Source organism: Xyrauchen texanus, chromosome 2, assembly GCF_025860055.1.
Source record: "Xyrauchen texanus isolate HMW12.3.18 chromosome 2, RBS_HiC_50CHRs, whole genome shotgun sequence".
NCBI lineage: Eukaryota > Metazoa > Chordata > Actinopteri > Cypriniformes > Catostomidae > Xyrauchen > Xyrauchen texanus.
In genome coordinates this window covers 61048368-61065378 of record NC_068277.1, presented here as the reverse complement: position 1 = coordinate 61065378, position 17011 = coordinate 61048368, and the positions used below count along the sequence as shown (strand labels likewise).

The window sequence follows — 17011 nt, the reverse complement described above, 5'->3', positions numbered from 1 at the left end:
TGTCTGATGTCCGCAGAATAAAGTCGTTTAACCTCCGAAGCCGTACAGAGTTCGTCCCTGTCGTTTCAGCGCGTACACAACGTCCATGGCAGTGACGGTCTTTCTCTTGGCGTGTTCGGTGTATGTGACGGCGTCACGGATCACGTTCTCCAGAAACACCTTCAACACACCGCGAGTATGAGGTGTGATTTGTGCACTTACTTTGCAAACTAAGCAATCATCGTGTCGATCGTCACGTACATTGCCGTGACCAATGACGTGTGATAACGTACGTGTGGATAAGCGCGTGGATAACGTACGCGTGGATAAGCGCGTGGATAACGTACGCGTGGATAACGTACGCGTGGATAACGTACGCGTGGATAAGCGTGTGGATAACGCATGCGTGGATAAGCGCGTGGATTAATACTTAGGAAATATCTATTATCTTTACTATTGTACCTTTTTAATTTGGGATGTAATCATAACACACACGTTTTCATGTTTTTTTGTGGGTTGTACAACAGTGTAGACACTATTAGTAATCAGTATAATTAGTATATTTATATGTAGGCCTACGCAAGATTTATAGTAGAACTGCAAAAACTGTTATCTTACTTAAGGCTGCCAGTTAGAAAAAGGTAAATCAATTAATTCAAATTTGCAGTTGATATTTGACAGATTTTACTGCTGCCTACAGCAATTTTATAAAACTATACATTTAGTAAGGCTAACACTTACCAAAATTGTTCTATTACTTCTTTTCAACTAAAAAATAAGTATACTTTCAGTCTACATTTTATATACTTCTCAAAAATATACTTTATGTACCTCTCAGAAATATACTTAAAATTACATTAGGTATAGGCCCTACTTGATTTATACTGAGAGAAAAGTCCAAGTATATTTGGCCTGCACTTGTACGCAATCTTTTGATCAAGATACTTAAAAGTAGTATTCAAAGCTTGGCTGGTAGTGGGTTAACTCTTTGATCGAGTTGCCTATTTTATATATTTATATATGTTAACGAAAAACTATGTTAAAAAATTATATATATATATATATAATTTTTTTACATAGTTTTTCGTATACAGTCTTATAATTTCTATAATTATATATATTTTATAATTATAACTTATAACGTATGAAAATATTGATTAAAATATTGATATAAAACTGTCACAGTGTCTGGTTTGTGTTTCCCCGGGTGTCCACTAGAGGTCTCTTCCCCATACTGTCACCATTCACTCTGGAACTGCATTCCCCACAATCCTTGTCTGTACCAATCACTGTTCATTGCACTCAGCTGTTCCCTGTTATTCATTGTTAGTATCTGTGTATTTATACCCTGTCTGTTCAGTCATTGTCACGGAGTCCTTGTTATATGTCACACCACTTCTGAGTTCTGTTTCTAGCTTGTTTTAGTTCTTGTGTTTGGTTTGATTATTTGGATTTTGACCCCTGCCTGGAAGACTACGATTTTGGATTACCCCATTAAAAACTACTGCTATTGGATTACTGTTTCCTGTGTGTGTTATGTGACAAAAACAGATAATTTTCTAATTCTGCGTTTCTGAATTTCTGTGTAGGCTAGTCCATTGCTAGTGTACATAGGAATTTACTTTAATTCTACTTTAATCTTTCCTGCCATTGACTAAATTTTCCAGACGTTTATCCACACGTACGTTATCCAGACGTTTATCCACACGTACGTTATCCAGATGTTGATCCACACGTACGTTATCCAGACGTTTATCCACACGTTTACCCACGCGTACGTTATTCAGACGCAAAGTAAATACAATCCTTTTTCAGCTACGTCGCCGCCACGCCGCCGCGGACTTTGAGCGCAGCTCCAACACGTGACCGTGACGTGTGACGTCTCAAATCTTACATCTGACGCCTGAATACTATGGGATTTTGGCCAGACGGCTCGCGAGCATATACACGTTAGTTCACCTCTCAGTTTGCTTAGCGATCGCCAAAAGTGCATAAATCACACCTCATACCGCGAGTCTCCTCGTAGATCAGACCGGAGATACGCTTGACACCGCCACGGCGGGCGAGACGACGGATTGCTGGTTTGGTGATTCCTTGGATGTTATCACGCAACACTTTCCGGTGCCGCTTGGCGCCTCCTTTTCCGAGTCCTTTACCGCCTTTTCCTCGTCCAGACATAATGAGAAGTTTTAGACTATCAACAGAGTGTAAGGACTGAAATTGCAGGAGAGTTGACTTACAGTTGTCTACAGGACCTAGCAGAGACACAGCACTGAAGGCGGAGCCAACTCTACGTCACACGTGTTTAGTTCTCACAACTCTGGTCTACATAAACAGTTACATTGAGAAGCTTCTGTTTTCTGTGATGTATTCACATTATAAATACACTGTCGTGGAAAATCGCGATGAATCTCTCTAAGTTGTAAGAAAACTCTCGGAGTCTTGAGTTCCAGATGCCAAAGTTTTAGTTTATTGAACACCAACAAACATGAGACTGGTCAGCTGTCCGTTCTGACTCTCTTAGTCCAAAACCTCCTCTTCTATACAGTTTGTTATCTGGCATTACCTCATTTCTGCGCCCTTTCGTTATTTTTGTAACCCTACTATTTGCCACCATTATCTCACAGAGCCTTTTGATATCTTTTTACTGGTAGAAACTTGGCTTTAGTCTACCTTTTTAATTAATTTGACCACTAGTTGTTTTTACCTCTTATCTTCAACTGTGTCTCAAGGTCTTTAGCCTCAAAATTTGTTACAGCTGGGTGCTCTTTGTGGCCTCTGCAGCATCAACACTTTTAGTAACCTCATATTCATATGCTCTAAATATTGGGGGAAAATCCCCCACCTATCTGTTTTTTATAAAAAACATATATCTTTCATATACAGCTGGTAACTTCTCACATCTTGGACATATGTCACAGTTCATGGAAAGAACACATCAACTTTGAAACATCTGTGTAAGAGACAAACAGCCATGTCCTCATCACAGACCGTTTACTTTTCTTTACATTTCAGTGTACCCTCATAATGAGGCGGCCTTGTTTGCTCCTACACATTATCATTTGATTAATGAAAGAAAATACAAGCTCCAAAGATATTCATCATACATCCAAATCATCAAGGCAAGACACCATGCCAGAAACATATCATATGAGAGATATCTAAGAAATACATCAAGAATATATATCAGAATCAAGGATATATGTCAGAATACTACTAATTAACAGAAATATATCCTGTTTTTAAAGAAATACACCTGTTTTTCAAGGATATACAACATAACACCAGGTAAAGGCTTTGCATGGAAAATAAACAAATAGGCGAATGAAAATGGTCTAGATACAAAGTAATTTGTTCAGATAGTTGCAATGCCTCTGATACCACCTTGGTTATTCACACAACCTGAAGTTGATTTAAAGCTACATGAAAGAATTAAGTAAAAAGGGGATGGTCCAAATGCGGAGGAACAAATGAATGCAATAATTACATTTATTAGGAGCAGTGGATTAAAATATAGGAAATGGGGAGAAATGTAGATTTCATTATCTTCACACTCCATCACAGAAAAATATTGCCAATCAAGAAACCGACGTTGCCTTCTTCATAACTCCCATATTTAATATCGAGATGATAAAATTCATGAAACCACTCAGGTGAAATGTTAATGACATAGAAATGTCTGCGACGGCTTCCTGTGCTCTCTGACGCATGGCATTTACGTCAGCGTCATTTTGTTCACTAACTGCTGAAATATAGAAAATAGTGATTTAGTGAACGAGTGGGCGATTTTAGACACAGCATTAGAGTTTGGGGGAAAATGAACCTAAAAGTACCCTCTGATAATGTCATGCGTGCTGTCATTCACAGACGAAATCCTACATTTGTTCAGACTGACTCTGAGGAGACTGATGCTGATTATGACCACCAGCTCCCACCAGTGCCAAAGACAGCCAAATTTGCCCCACAAGCTTTTCTACATCTAAAAACTGTGTGTGGAAGATTTCATTTCTTGGTAATGAGCTGTTAATGAAAAGTATCATTCTAATTTTCACTAACTGTTATTCTAGTATTGTACCTCACACGTGCAAATATATTTACATTGATGTTACTGTAAGTCTATGGTTATAGGCAGTACTCTATATTTGTAATTCAACATCAAGATTGAGGTTATATTGTTATTTGCACATTCGACAAGAACGAGACACCTTCAATGACAGTTAAACTGAAAGTAAAGAGGAAACCATTACAATAATATTATTCAATCATGTTTTTATGGCTTTTAGCATTGAAGTGTTACGAGCTCTGGTCCATATCCGTCAAATATACTTTGGATCAATAGCATCAAAAACTATTAACTACTGGAAAATATCTCTTTGGGTATAATTGATGTGGCTCTTAAAAGAGCCTTTGGGGTAGATGTGAGGGACGCCGCTGAGGATTTAAGCGCGTTCTCCACGAATGCGGCGGGCCAGCTGGATGTCTTTAGGCATGATGGTGACCCTCTTGGCGTGGATGGCGCACAAGTTGGTGTCCTCAAAGAGACCGACCAAATAGGCCTCGCTGGACTCCTGCAGGGCCATGACGGCGGAGCTCTGGAAGCGCAGATCCGTCTTGAAATCCTGAGCGATTTCTCTCACCAGACGCTGGAAAGGCAGTTTGCGGATCAGCAGCTCAGTGGACTTCTGATAACGGCGGATCTCTCTCAGCGCTACGGTACCGGGCCTGTAACGATGAGGCTTCTTGACTCCACCGGTGGCTGGAGCGCTCTTACGTGCGGCTTTAGTAGCGAGCTGCTTCCTCGGGGCTTTTCCACCGGTGGACTTGCGGGCGGTTTGTTTAGTTCTTGCCATGACGAACAGATTCTCTTCAGAACTTCACAGAAAATGAAGTTGTTTGTCGCGCTGCTGCCGTTTTTAAAGCCGAGAACGAGCACGCGCTCAGTGCGGTGAAGGCGCATGAGACATGTGATTGGCTGATGTGGAGCTCTGCGCGTGACAGTCAGCCAATGACTGTGCAGCTCGTCTTTTCAAACAAACAGCTGCAGTTTCCCGCGCAATATACTTCACGTCAATGCGCATGAAATAAATGCTGCACATAACTTTTTTTCTACATGTTATACTCATAAATGGTAATAACCAGATATATCTTAACAAAATTTATGATTTTGTTATAATCACAAGTAAAAATAATGAATAAACTGAAATCAAAAATCATTACCGTGTTAGTCATCACAACCCAAAGAAACAATCACGTGATTACCGGTGTAACACTTTATTATATGATTATGTACAACAGACATTACACACCTGCTTGTTTAGTAATGTTATCTGTACTTAAGAAACAAAATAGTAACACGACTGAAAAAACCCTTGATCGATCACGTGTTGCTTCATGCACATTTGATTTCACCGCATGTGTCTAATGCTGCACATTATTCGAGACAAATCTTGTAGTTTTTCATTACATGTCTTTACGGAGTTATGCCACTGCATAAGTAGCTCCAAGCTGATGCAGTTTTTCAGTTACGAATGAAATAGAAACACTTGTTACTGCATATATGCACTCCTACACATTTCTTTATTTTAGCTTCTGTACCAACCATTGAACTGAAGACTTTATATAAGAGAAGAAAAGTCTCTTTTTAGTTCAAGTGTGTGGCTCTTAAAAGAGCCGTTGGGGTCAGGCAAACAGACTGGGGTTGGTTTACTTGGTCTTGGAGGGTTTCTCGGTCTTCTTGGGCAGCAGCACAGCCTGGATGTTGGGCAACACCCCACCCTGAGCGATGGTCACTCCACCCAAGAGTTTGTTCAACTCCTCGTCGTTCCGCACTGCCAGCTGCAGGTGACGGGGAATGATACGAGTCTTCTTGTTGTCCCGAGCGGCGTTTCCGGCCAACTCCAGGATCTCAGCGGTGAGATACTCGAGCACAGCGGCCAGATAAACGGGAGCACCGGCACCGACACGCTGAGCGTAGTTGCCTTTGCGGAGAAGTCTGTGCACACGGCCGACGGGGAACTGCAGTCCCGCCCTGGAGGAACGAGTTTTAGCCTTTGCTCGCGCTTTGCCGCCGGTTTTACCTCTGCCACTCATTATCGCGACTGTTACAAAACTTCAAAATGTGAAATAGAAGAAGATATTTGCTCATGTGCAGATGTTTCCAGTATTAAAAGGAGACTGTCAGTCGCCCATTGGCTCGAGTCTGTGAAACATTCTAACCAATCACAGCATTTACCTCCAAACACTAAACTCCTCCCTCTTTCTGATGACGAGTGCCTTGCAAGCATGTGTTTAACTCAGAGGATACTGTAATAAACAATAATCATTATTATTATTAGTTTACAAGCACACCAGAATAATGTGTGTAAGGTGTTTAGAAAAAAAGAGCTTGTCATTTACTGCTCCTTTAATTATTATTATTAGTTATGTATTAATAAACATGTTATACATGAGGTGAACTTATTGGTTAAGAGTCTTCTTCAGTTATTATTACTAGTATTTGAAAACTAAACTCTTGTGTGGTTTAGTGAGGCAGTAAGTGTACGAGCTCTTTTCTTTGATGCCGTTAAACCTGAAATTTAATGAACAGAAATGTATAATCGATTGAATATAATTGAATCAAACGTATAAAACAATCAAGTAATTGCACTAAACTTGATTTTAAACAGTGATTTAACTCGTCACAGACTTGTCAGGAGGGGTGAAAGTGACGCTGCATAATACACATTTGTTTCATCAGAAGTTTTGCTTTCGGTTTGTGAACTCTGAGTCACAATAAACAAATACGAAAACAAGAAAAATAAACTCAAATCCTGCACAAAGTTTTGCTCATTTATATGAATTAGTGGGTGGCTCTTAAAAGAGCCGTTTTGAGGAAGAAACTCAGTCAAGAGTTCATCTACTTCTTTTAGGCGCGGCCTTTTTAGGTTTGGCTGCTTTCGGCTTTGCCGCTTTGGGTTTGACAGTCTTGGCCTTCTTGGGGCTCTTGGCGGCTTTCTTGGGGGTTGCTGGTTTCTTTGCCTTCTTGGGGCTCTTCGTTGCCTTTTAGCGGCTGCGGGTTTCTTCACCTTCTTGGGGGATTTCTTGGCGGCAGGTTTCTTAGTCGCGGCACTCTTGGGCTTCTTGGCGGCGGCGGGTTTCTTGACTGCGGCCTTCTTGACTTTAGGAGCGGCTTTCTTGGCGGGTTTCTTCGTGCTCTCGGCTTGTTTCTTGTTGAGCTTGAATGATCCGGAGGCGCCGGTCCCTTTGGTCTGGACCAGAGTCCCTTTAGTCACCAGACTCTTGATGGCGATCTTGACGCGGGAGTTGTTCTTCTCCACATCGTATCCACCGGCGGCGAGAGCTTTCTTCAGGGCGGCGAGAGACACGCCGCTCCTCTCCTTGGAAGCGGACACAGTTTTGACGATGAGTTCACCGACGCTTGGGCCCGTTTTCTTGGGTTTAGCAGCAGATTTCTTCTTGGGCGCTTTGGCCGGCGCGGCGGCTGCAGCTGGAGCGGTTTCTGCCATCTTTCTGATCGGATGTGTAACGTCTCACACACACACAGTGTTTGAGTTCAGTAATGAAGAGAGGTTGAGCGGCGCTGCGCTCTTAAACACATCATGAGAACCATGTAGACTCAATCCGCCCGTCTCAGTGTCTGTGCGCCTCCGAGGGCCACTCGTGCTTGTGTTTTCTCCTCTCACATTTACAGCAAAACTGAAGCGATACGATTGTTTAGTGGGGTGAAAACGATGTGAACACCGAGCAGGGGTTTTGCTCTTTATTTGGAGATGAAAACACGCGACGAGGCAACGTTTAGTTTTCGCCTTCACTTCAAATCCACGGCGAGCATCAGCCACTGGAAAAAGCCGCCTGTGAATTGGATGTGCTTTTCATGTATAAATGTTGATAACAGATTGAACACATCCTCTGTGCATTGAACACACACTTTGACGATGACTTTAATGAAATGAGCATCACTGAGGGACTTGTGGACAGTTTCTTACAGTAGTTGTTTTGGGCAGCATGAAGCACACGCTCCAGTCGGAGGATCCGTGTCTGTTTGTGACTCTCATGTGTGTTCATCTATATATATATATATATATATATATATATATATATATATATATATATATATATATATATATATATATATATATATATTACTCACGTGGATCAACAAAAACCTCAGATAGTGTCAAATGTTCTAAATATTTTCAAGATAATTAGCAAATAATAGAATAAAATATATTTTGACATATTTTGATCTGTTTTTGTTTGGTTTTTTCTATTATCTAAAAGATAATGCAACAAATCAGGACAAATCTAGAATATGATTAATTATTTTCACACTGAAATGTCATGAGACACAGCTGACTGTGACTGTCAAACAAAACATATTGAGCTACATGTGTGAAATGCGTGTGTAACTTATGTGCAGCTTATGTGTATTCTCTCAGGAACATATTGAGTCTAAATACTGTAGACGCACAACTTAATTTAATAATTTCAGTAGTACACCTAAATGACAATAGTCATATCATACTGTTCATATGTTACACTTGCTATAGTTTACTTCCATGTTGTTTCTTCATCAAAAACAATGTCAACATTAAATCAAATCAATCACTGAAACATCAGTGCCATCTTGAGTAAGAAACAGCATATATATTATGTATGTGCACGCACATATTGAATACTGATACATGAGAATACACCATTGTTGCACAGCAAATCAATGTAATGTATAGTATTTATTTGTATGTATATCCCAGCCAACATTTCCATGTGGGCCCCATGTGGGTTTTGATGGGCTGTCACTTGGGCCCTACATGGGAAACCTAAATGGGGCCCCAGAAAATATTGTTTATAGGCTCCACATGGGACCGATGTGTGTTAGCCCATGTGGGCAAAATATGGGTACACTGTGGGCACTAATGAAACTTTTCGACTGCACGTTATGGTTCATCTCGACTCAACTCGCTTTACTTTTCTGAGCGTACTTTTCCACTGCAGTTTAGTGTCTTCTCAGTGTGGGTGGGATTATAGGCTCATCGTCATAGTTGTGCCGCCTCTACTGCCGTGACATCATCTTAAACGTGACACAATATTACTGACCATAAACAATAACACGACTGCTAGTTGTTAGCTACTAACTCATTGTGCTGCATAAAAAGTTGTTGCTTGGTGATTTTACACAAGTGTAACAATTAAATTGGCCTGGTTGTTTTAGAAGCAAGCTTTCCAGTAGCTGATCAACTAAATAAACTGAAGCTTATTTAGAGCAGAATATAGAGTTAACGTAGCAAAACGTACAGAGTCAAGTCGAGTCAAACCATAATGTGGAGCAGAAAAGTGACAAAATACTTTTTTAAGGGAAGGACTACATTTCCCGCCATCACCTTCCTTGTGTTTTTCTAACTCAAACAATGAATCATCCTGACTAACATCAAACCAGCTCAGTTCCCCATCAAGCACTTCAGCACCAAGATAATCTGTTTCTCCTAAATGACTTCCAAATGAAGTGAGCTTTTGACCATTGACATTTTTTACTGCTCTTTTTCTAACATTTTGTCTATCCATGATTTGTAATGACCTGTTTGTTGCTGGTTCTAGTGTTGACTGTGGAAGACGAATGACACACATACACAGGTACGCACACACAAACAAATACATACGCACATGCACACACACACAAACACACGCACGCACACACAAACACACGCACATTGATTCCTTAAATTTTCTTTAGTTGGTCTTAAAAGGTCTTAAAGTCTTAAATTTAGCTTCATAAACCTGCAGAAACCCTGTATTATATATACATATATATATATATATATATCACCTCACTGACTGATGCTTCGCTGGTGAATGGGCCTCAGCATAATGATTCCCCACAGTGCTTTGGCAGCGTTTGTGTATCCGTACAAAGCAATTGCATTGTATATTGTGTGATATAAATATATATTAATTTATATATTTACATATCTAAAAGAGTCACTTACGTGTTCACATCTTTTTAAAGATGTCGTTCCGTAAATGTTCCTTCCATCCCACACATCCCAGCGTCAGATCAGCATAAGAGTTGTCTGGGCAGTAGGGCTGGGTATCGTGTTCGATACATTTTAGGCAGCGACCGAATTGCCTCTATACAATCGAGTATCAAAAAATGTCTTGTCGTCAGTATCAAATTTCAATATCTAAAGGGTTAATCTCGTCAACGTCAGCGATAAGCATGTAGTGTGCTAGATGTGCCCAAATCTAAAAGTGCTGGTGATTGGCTGTGGTTAAGCATCAAGGAAAAACACTAGATTACACCGGTTATGCCCAGAGATGCAGCTCACAAGTGAAGCTGTAGTGTGTATGCGTCCCAACCCCCATAGATGTAAAAGATGTGGAAAAGATAAAAAGTGTGGCTACATTTCACCAGGCTTGATGCCAACAGTGTGTGATGCAATAATTGTGACAAGATAATTGCTGCCAAGACCGAAAACATGACAAATCTGATGAAGCACTTGACAGTGCTCAGAATAACCTTAAGAGCAGAAAGTTGCTCTGTCTTCGACTGCAAGAAGACCGAGCCACTGCAGTCATCCTATCAGTGTCCTCCTGCCACAGAGCCTCCTTCAACATGCCCACCACACACGTCCTCCTCCAAAACTACTGATGAATGCAGCGGCGCTATGACTGGGACTCCGACAGGGAAGGTTAACGTTTAGCACACAAACCAACAAACAAAATAAGCTAACTAGTAGTGGTACCTGCTTGTGTATTTGTTAAATAAAATTTTCTGTGTGTGGTGACATAGTTCTATAAACTGGGACCTACGTAACGTTAGATATAGTTTGGATGTTTGGCTATAAATAGCTAGCTAAATCAATGCTAAAAATGTTTTAAGGTTGACAATAACTGATCAAGTTTAACTCACTTTAAACTAGTTATCTTGTTAAACCATGCTTATCCTTAGGGTTGGTTGAATTAAGAGTTCTTTAACATTAACTCTTCACATTAATGTTATAGCATCTGCCCCTGCTGACCCTGGCATGAGAAGACCATCAAGTGTCAATCTTTTCACACTGGCAGAAAATGGAAAAATTATGAAGGAAATGCAAGATGAGAGCCACAGGGCAGTCACAAACTTCATTGTTAAATGTTTGCTGCCTTTTTCTACAGTGGAGGCTCCATGGTGGAGGTAAGTAAGATGTGTGGTGTTGTTGTAACTTTACCGCTACGGTTGTTGGCCAGGTGTCTAGATAATCTCTTAACCTAGATAAAGTAATTTTTATTACCTTTTTATAGGAACTAACAACGTTAAAAGAATGCTATTTTTATGTTTTATGGGCTTGCCTGAAAAAGTAGACCTGCTGAGTGATTTAAAGATCTTATGTATGCATTAGTGAGCCTCACATACTGATGGAAATTGTTCATTTTGCACTGAAAACTATTTGAACTTTATTCAAACTATTTCACTGATATCTTTTGTTGGTTACATTTTGTTCCTTTGTGCTTTTTTATTCCTTTGTTGGAGCTGCAGTGGCTCAGGAAATTAGTCTTTGAGTCTGTAAAAAAAGTAAACAAATTATTTCTTAAAATTTGTATCAAAAAAAGTATTGTTCAGGAGCCAGTGTCGAAGTCAAGATATCGATATTGATTTTTTTTTTAACTATACCCAGCCCTACTGGGCAGCGTCCACTCAGAGTCAACTCTCATGGAGATAGACTCCTCACTGTGAGGGCATGAGTCTCAATACGCTCCACTCGTGAATCACCCTAATTCTAAGGAACGATTCAGCCTCACGCGCCCTCCCACCTGTGATACACGAGGAGGCACGGTGGGGTCGAGAGTTTGAGCAGGATGACTTTGAGGTTGTCCTCATGGCGGCACATGCCCTGCGAGCCCCTCAATCTCTACAAAGTGCATGTTTTCCAATACACTATGTGGGAAACGAGCTCCGACCTTCTGAAAGAGTGAGCGTTCTCATCTCGTTCAGCGGTTTTGATGCTGGAGATAATAAGAACAATGTAATTATGCCCACCACCCCCCACAGCAAGGGAGAAGAATGCTGACAGGGAGATGCTCCACGTTCTTACAAGGGTGTCCAAGAGCTTCACTGTCACGATTCCCTTGTTGTCTGCCCTGGGTTTCACTTGTCCTTGTCAAAAACTACACTTCCCATGATCCCCGGCCCTCATCACTGCCAGCCCTGTGTCATTGTGCTCACCTGATTGTAGTTTGTCATCATCACGTCTCCAGTGATGATAAACCTTGTTTGTTCTCCATTCCCTTGTCGATCTTCAATGTTTATGGATGCTTGTTCGTTATTATTCCCTGTGCTCTCCGTCAATGTTAATCCCTGTGTACCCATTGAATGTCTTCCGTGTTTTTGTTTAATTTTCCCATTGTGGAGATTTCCTTTGTTCCTGTTTTGTCTGTTTTCAAATTCTTTCAATAAAACCCACTGCACGTAGATCCTCGCCCCTCGTCAGCCTTCCTGCTCATCGTAACATTCACCTTGAGTGGACTCCCCGAGAGGAACCTGAACAGTCTCGCCTCAATGAATGGTTCCTGCAGTCTGGCAGCTTCCCACAAATCTGCCACATTCTTCTCCGATGTTCATAATGAGCTATCCAAGTCCTGGTGATGAGGTCTTGATGCGCTCGCGCTGTGACGCCATAATCTTTAAATGGTAAATGGTCTGCACTTATATAGCACCTTTTATTAACCTTAGAGGTTACCAAAGCCCAGCGAGTAACAGGGTGTGGAAATCACAGCCCATACATCCTTCCAAACTATGTTGACAAACATCCGCACTTGCGGGAATAGCTTACTCAGCGGCAGGACAAGCTAGATCAGCACTCCACGCAATGGCAGTGCTCCAGGTGTTTCAAGCTCCTCAGGCAAATGGATGAGCGTGGCTTCGACTGAGCAGGCCATCGGCAAGTCCATGGGAAACCTGGAAGTTCTGGAGCCACATATATGGCTTACCCCCAGATAGCAAAAAATATCCGCACGGCTTCTTTTTGCCGCCGACCCTAAGCTGTCGGCTATAGGTGCGTCCCACTGGCAGAGACGAAACATTTGCCGCCGAATTCGTCACTCCCATTTCTTGCGAGATGCCACCGGCGACGAGCCGGTGGGCTGACTGCTTCATTTTCTCTGGCGGTTGCCTCCGTATAATGGACCGCGGCCGGCTGGCGGCAAGCCGCTTTGAAATACAAGGATTTCTACTCTCAAAATCGACCAGCTATGTTGCCTATTATTATTTTTTGCTCCAAAGCCATTAGGGTTTATAACAGATTCTTGACTCTTGATTCCATGATAAGGTAAGGTTTAGGAAATTACATTTAAATTACTTTGAAACTCTGAAGTGATTATACAGTAATATATGTAAAATATATTGAATTATTTTATGCACTTAGGTGATTTTTTTTTACATTTTTTTTGATTGATGCACATTTGAGACATGCACCAATAAACCAAAAATAATTCCTTTTGTAATACTTACTTGGCAATAAATATCTTTCTGATTCTGATTAGGTTTTAAAATAGATATTTAATTCATGGTATGAACAATTTAGCAGAATAAATTGATGAAGTTAGACTTTTCTCCAATGCCAGACTATCAGTGAACAGTGAAAGACATCTGCAACATGGCCAAAATCTTGGGTATACTTTATATTTTTTTTTTATTAATTTGCAACCATGGTGATATCTATCATAAACATGAAAATCGCTGTTTTGACGTGAAGGATAAACACAATGAAAAAGCTAAATTATCCTCTGGTTTCACAGTTGCGCAGAAATTTAAACTCTACATATCGAGTTATCTGCACAAATACAAGGGTAAGTATTTTAATCTAATGTGGTGTGCCGGCAGACAGCGGTTTAAGATGCAATCTTGTCTTATAAGTATTAGGCTATCATGATTATACAGTGAGCAAGCTATGTTAATAAGTGTTTAATATAATAAAAGTGTAGAGCAACAACCGAGGGTGTAAGGTAAAGGCTGAATATTGTAGATTTATTACAATATGTTGCATGTTTGAATTAAAATACCTGTGGATATGCAGGAGCACACACTCTACAAAGGCCTGACAGGAGATTTGCCTGATCTATCTGTCCTTCAGGTGAGTAGGGATATAACAATAGCAAATTTCACTGTACAGTATGATATATCAACCAAAATCTGTATACCAATATTTCATTATTTTCTTTGTCCTCCCCTTTTACAAACAAATATTCTGCTTCAAAGAAAAAAAATGAAATTGAATTGATGTTCTCATAAGGGTCCTTCATTATGAACTTGTATGCCATGCATAACATACTGTGGATAGAAATTAAAGGGAAAGTTACTGGTATAATAATTGTGGTTATATTATATTACTATTATATTTAGTGTATTGCTAATCAATATATTGTTACTTCCCAGGTGACAGCGGCTCACTTATAGAGCAGGTGAAGCAAGTTGGGACAATGTTGAAGACCTTTGCTCGCACTGGGCAATCAGGTACAACTTGCAAACAACACCTGTGGGTGTTGGTTTAATTCCCACTGGGGACACCTGTACATGTAGCAGACCTAGATATAAATGTCATAGTTTAGTAGTTGAAGGGCCAGGACTGACTACTTTATTCTTTTATTCTGGGAACCCCTGTAGGTGCAGATCAGACCCTAATGCTGCGACGTCTTGGAGAGTTTGGCGATGTTGTGCGTAGCATGGACACTATGCTGAAACATTTCAGTGCCAATGTGTCTGTTGGACAGTTATCCCTGACAGGGGATCTGTTACTCCCCCTAGACACCCAGGAAGATTTGGTGTTGCTTGATAACAGTTTGAGGCAGGATAAAGAGCTCCAGCAACGATTTGTAAGTGTGCTGATTTCGTTTATAATCTAAAAAGTAGAGGTAATCTAAAAAGTAAAATTAAGATTGTACACTGCATATTCTACTGTCTGAATCCACTGCCTGTCACATTTTAAATTTATGAGAAGCTTCAGAGAAATTACATTTGTAACACTTTTTTTTTTTTGTATTTTCAGCTTCGGTTTTTGGCAATCAAATGTTGGAGGGACCTAAAGACAACCGTGTGGCGAATGCTTCAGAGTATCTTCTCTAATCACCTTTCCATCGATACAACCTGGACTGGTGTAGGGGATAAAGCATGTTTTAGAGACATGTTCTGGAAGACCATTGTTCAAAGTAAGTTGGATATTTTTTTATATTTAAGTAGATGTATGACCTTATGCCATTCAAATGGAATGACAGATCTTTATTTTCTACAGGAGCCATCTGGAAAAACCCGGCAACCCAGGATGCCACTGATGAGGCGATCCAGGTTAACGTTACGAGTTACCTGAAAGGAGCATATGAACGTGAAGGTGGAAAAAGGCGCCGCACAGCTGAGAGGGACCCACAGCCGACCCCTTAAACCTAGGCTGACTACTGACACCCCAGCATCACTGACAACTGGAACCCTTTCTTTATCCTGCAGTCAGTAACATCAAGACCCCTAAAAAAGCCTGCTAAAAGTGTCAGACTACACTCACCCAATCCACACTGTTCACTGTGGAAATTACTCTTTTTTTTCTCTCTCTCTCTCTCGTGACCCTGCCTTGAGGGCAGCTCCTTGGATGAATATGGGATGGTTTGTCCTTTTCTACAGGTGCATGAGGAATCACTGAAGATATGCCAATTTGCACTGCATCATTCTGAAGCCATATTTTCTGCTGTTAATTGTATTTGTTCCCTCTTGTTGTCATGTGTAAGTTGAATGTCAAAATTTATATTATACCTGTTATCCTGCACATTCTTTGATACCAAAGATCTCAATTATTTCATATACAATTTGCTGCTTATTTCATTGTTACAGTGCTTAACTATTCTATTTTTAAATATAGCTTGTAAATCCTAGATTATACATCTAATACTTGATATCTGCACATTATCTGGTTTCAAATTTTCTACTTACCGTGACTGTAGTATTGGCTTATTTCATTCCGTCAGTGCTTAACGATTCTATTATAGTTTGTAAATCCTATTTCATGCATGGTATTTGATATTGCACATTAACTAGTACCAAAAATTCTACTTTCATTCCATCAGTGTGCTTAACTGTTATTCTATTAAAAATAGCTTGGGAATACCATTTCATACCTCTGATACTTGATATTGCACATTATCTGGTACCAAATATTCTACTTCATTCCATCACAATGCTTAACTGTTATTCTATTGTTAAATATAGCTTGTAAATCCTTGTGCCACAGGTCAGCATTGCAGTAATAATGGTATATTCTACTCCAGAGCTTTACTCTAAATTATTACCACTTATCCTATTGTTAGAAATGACTTGTAAATATGATGTTATACCTCAATTTATTTGGTATCCTGCACTTTCTTTGGTACCAAATATCCTCATTGCTTATGTTTACTGGTAATTCTTTTCATCCCAGAGCTGACATCTTTATATTATTAACAATTATTGTAAGTGTTACAATAGTGTTTTTTACAAAAGTGTGTTTTTTTTTTTAACAAAATTTAATTGGAAACCGTCTCGGGTTACATGTGTAACCCTTGTTCCCTGAAAAAAGCGGAAGGAGATGCTGCGCTGCTAAGCGCTACGGGGAACAACTCTAGCTGTGAACCGAGCTGAATAATGTGTGCAACACGTCAATGAACATTGACCACAATTTATAGCCTCAGCTGATGTAATCATTAGATGCACCTGCGGCCAGGCTATAAATGGATACGTCACCAGGTGTCGTCAGATACTTCTTTTTGAAGAGCAGTCCTGGGACGTCCCAGTGCTGCAAAGCAGCGCAGCATCTCATTCCGCTTTTTTCAGGGAACAAGGGTTACACATGTAACCCGAGATGTTCCCTTTACAAAAAACTTCACTACGATGCTGCGCTGCTAAGCACTACGGGGAACGCAATACCCACGCCGCCGCACTTGGGGCTGTCCGGACCCCTACGGTTGTGCAGTGTACTCACAAAAATGCGAGAGGTCTCAGACATGAGCTTGAGATGTCGACTCAAGGGCATAAGAGCCCGGA

General features: G+C 40.5%; 3 protein-coding genes and 1 pseudogene across 3 annotated transcripts; all 4 read right to left on the bottom strand.

Annotated features, from left to right (window-relative positions):
• Window positions 1–27: 27 nt before the first annotated feature.
• LOC127655658 (histone H4-like) lies at window positions 28–2157 on the bottom strand. Its single transcript, XM_052143573.1, has 2 exons — window positions 1989–2157; window positions 28–209 (listed from the first exon to the last, which is right to left on the bottom strand). The coding sequence occupies exons 1-2, from the start codon at window positions 2155–2157 to the stop codon at window positions 28–30; spliced, it is 351 nt and encodes a 116-aa protein (XP_051999533.1).
• A 363-nt stretch (window positions 2158–2520) lies between these two features.
• LOC127655985 (histone H3) lies at window positions 2521–4968 on the bottom strand. The gene has a single exon (XM_052144100.1). It carries the CDS (start codon window positions 4827–4829, stop codon window positions 4419–4421), a length of 411 nt encoding a protein of 136 aa, XP_052000060.1. The 5' UTR covers window positions 4830–4968; the 3' UTR covers window positions 2521–4418.
• A 270-nt stretch (window positions 4969–5238) lies between these two features.
• LOC127656012 (histone H2A-like) lies at window positions 5239–6866 on the bottom strand. The gene has a single exon (XM_052144135.1). The coding sequence runs from the start codon at window positions 6067–6069 to the stop codon at window positions 5683–5685; it is 387 nt and encodes a 128-aa protein (XP_052000095.1). The 5' UTR covers window positions 6070–6866; the 3' UTR covers window positions 5239–5682.
• A 4-nt stretch (window positions 6867–6870) lies between these two features.
• LOC127655650 (histone H1-like) lies at window positions 6871–7515 on the bottom strand (annotated as a pseudogene).
• Window positions 7516–17011: the final 9496 nt, after the last annotated feature.

Excerpts from the sequence above, each read along its gene's own strand:
- LOC127655985 (XM_052144100.1), bottom strand. The coding sequence starts at position 4,829 with ATGGCAAGAACTAAACAAACCGCCCGCAAGTCCACCGGTGGAAAAGCC.
- LOC127655658 (XM_052143573.1), bottom strand. The coding sequence starts at position 2,157 with ATGTCTGGACGAGGAAAAGGCGGTAAAGGACTCGGAAAAGGAGGCGCC. Across the intron at positions 210-1,988 it reads GATCTACGAGGAGACTCGCG|TTTGCAAAGTAAGTGCACAA; the intron begins GTATGAGGTGTG and ends ATGATTGCTTAG.
- LOC127656012 (XM_052144135.1), bottom strand. The coding sequence starts at position 6,069 with ATGAGTGGCAGAGGTAAAACCGGCGGCAAAGCGCGAGCAAAGGCTAAA.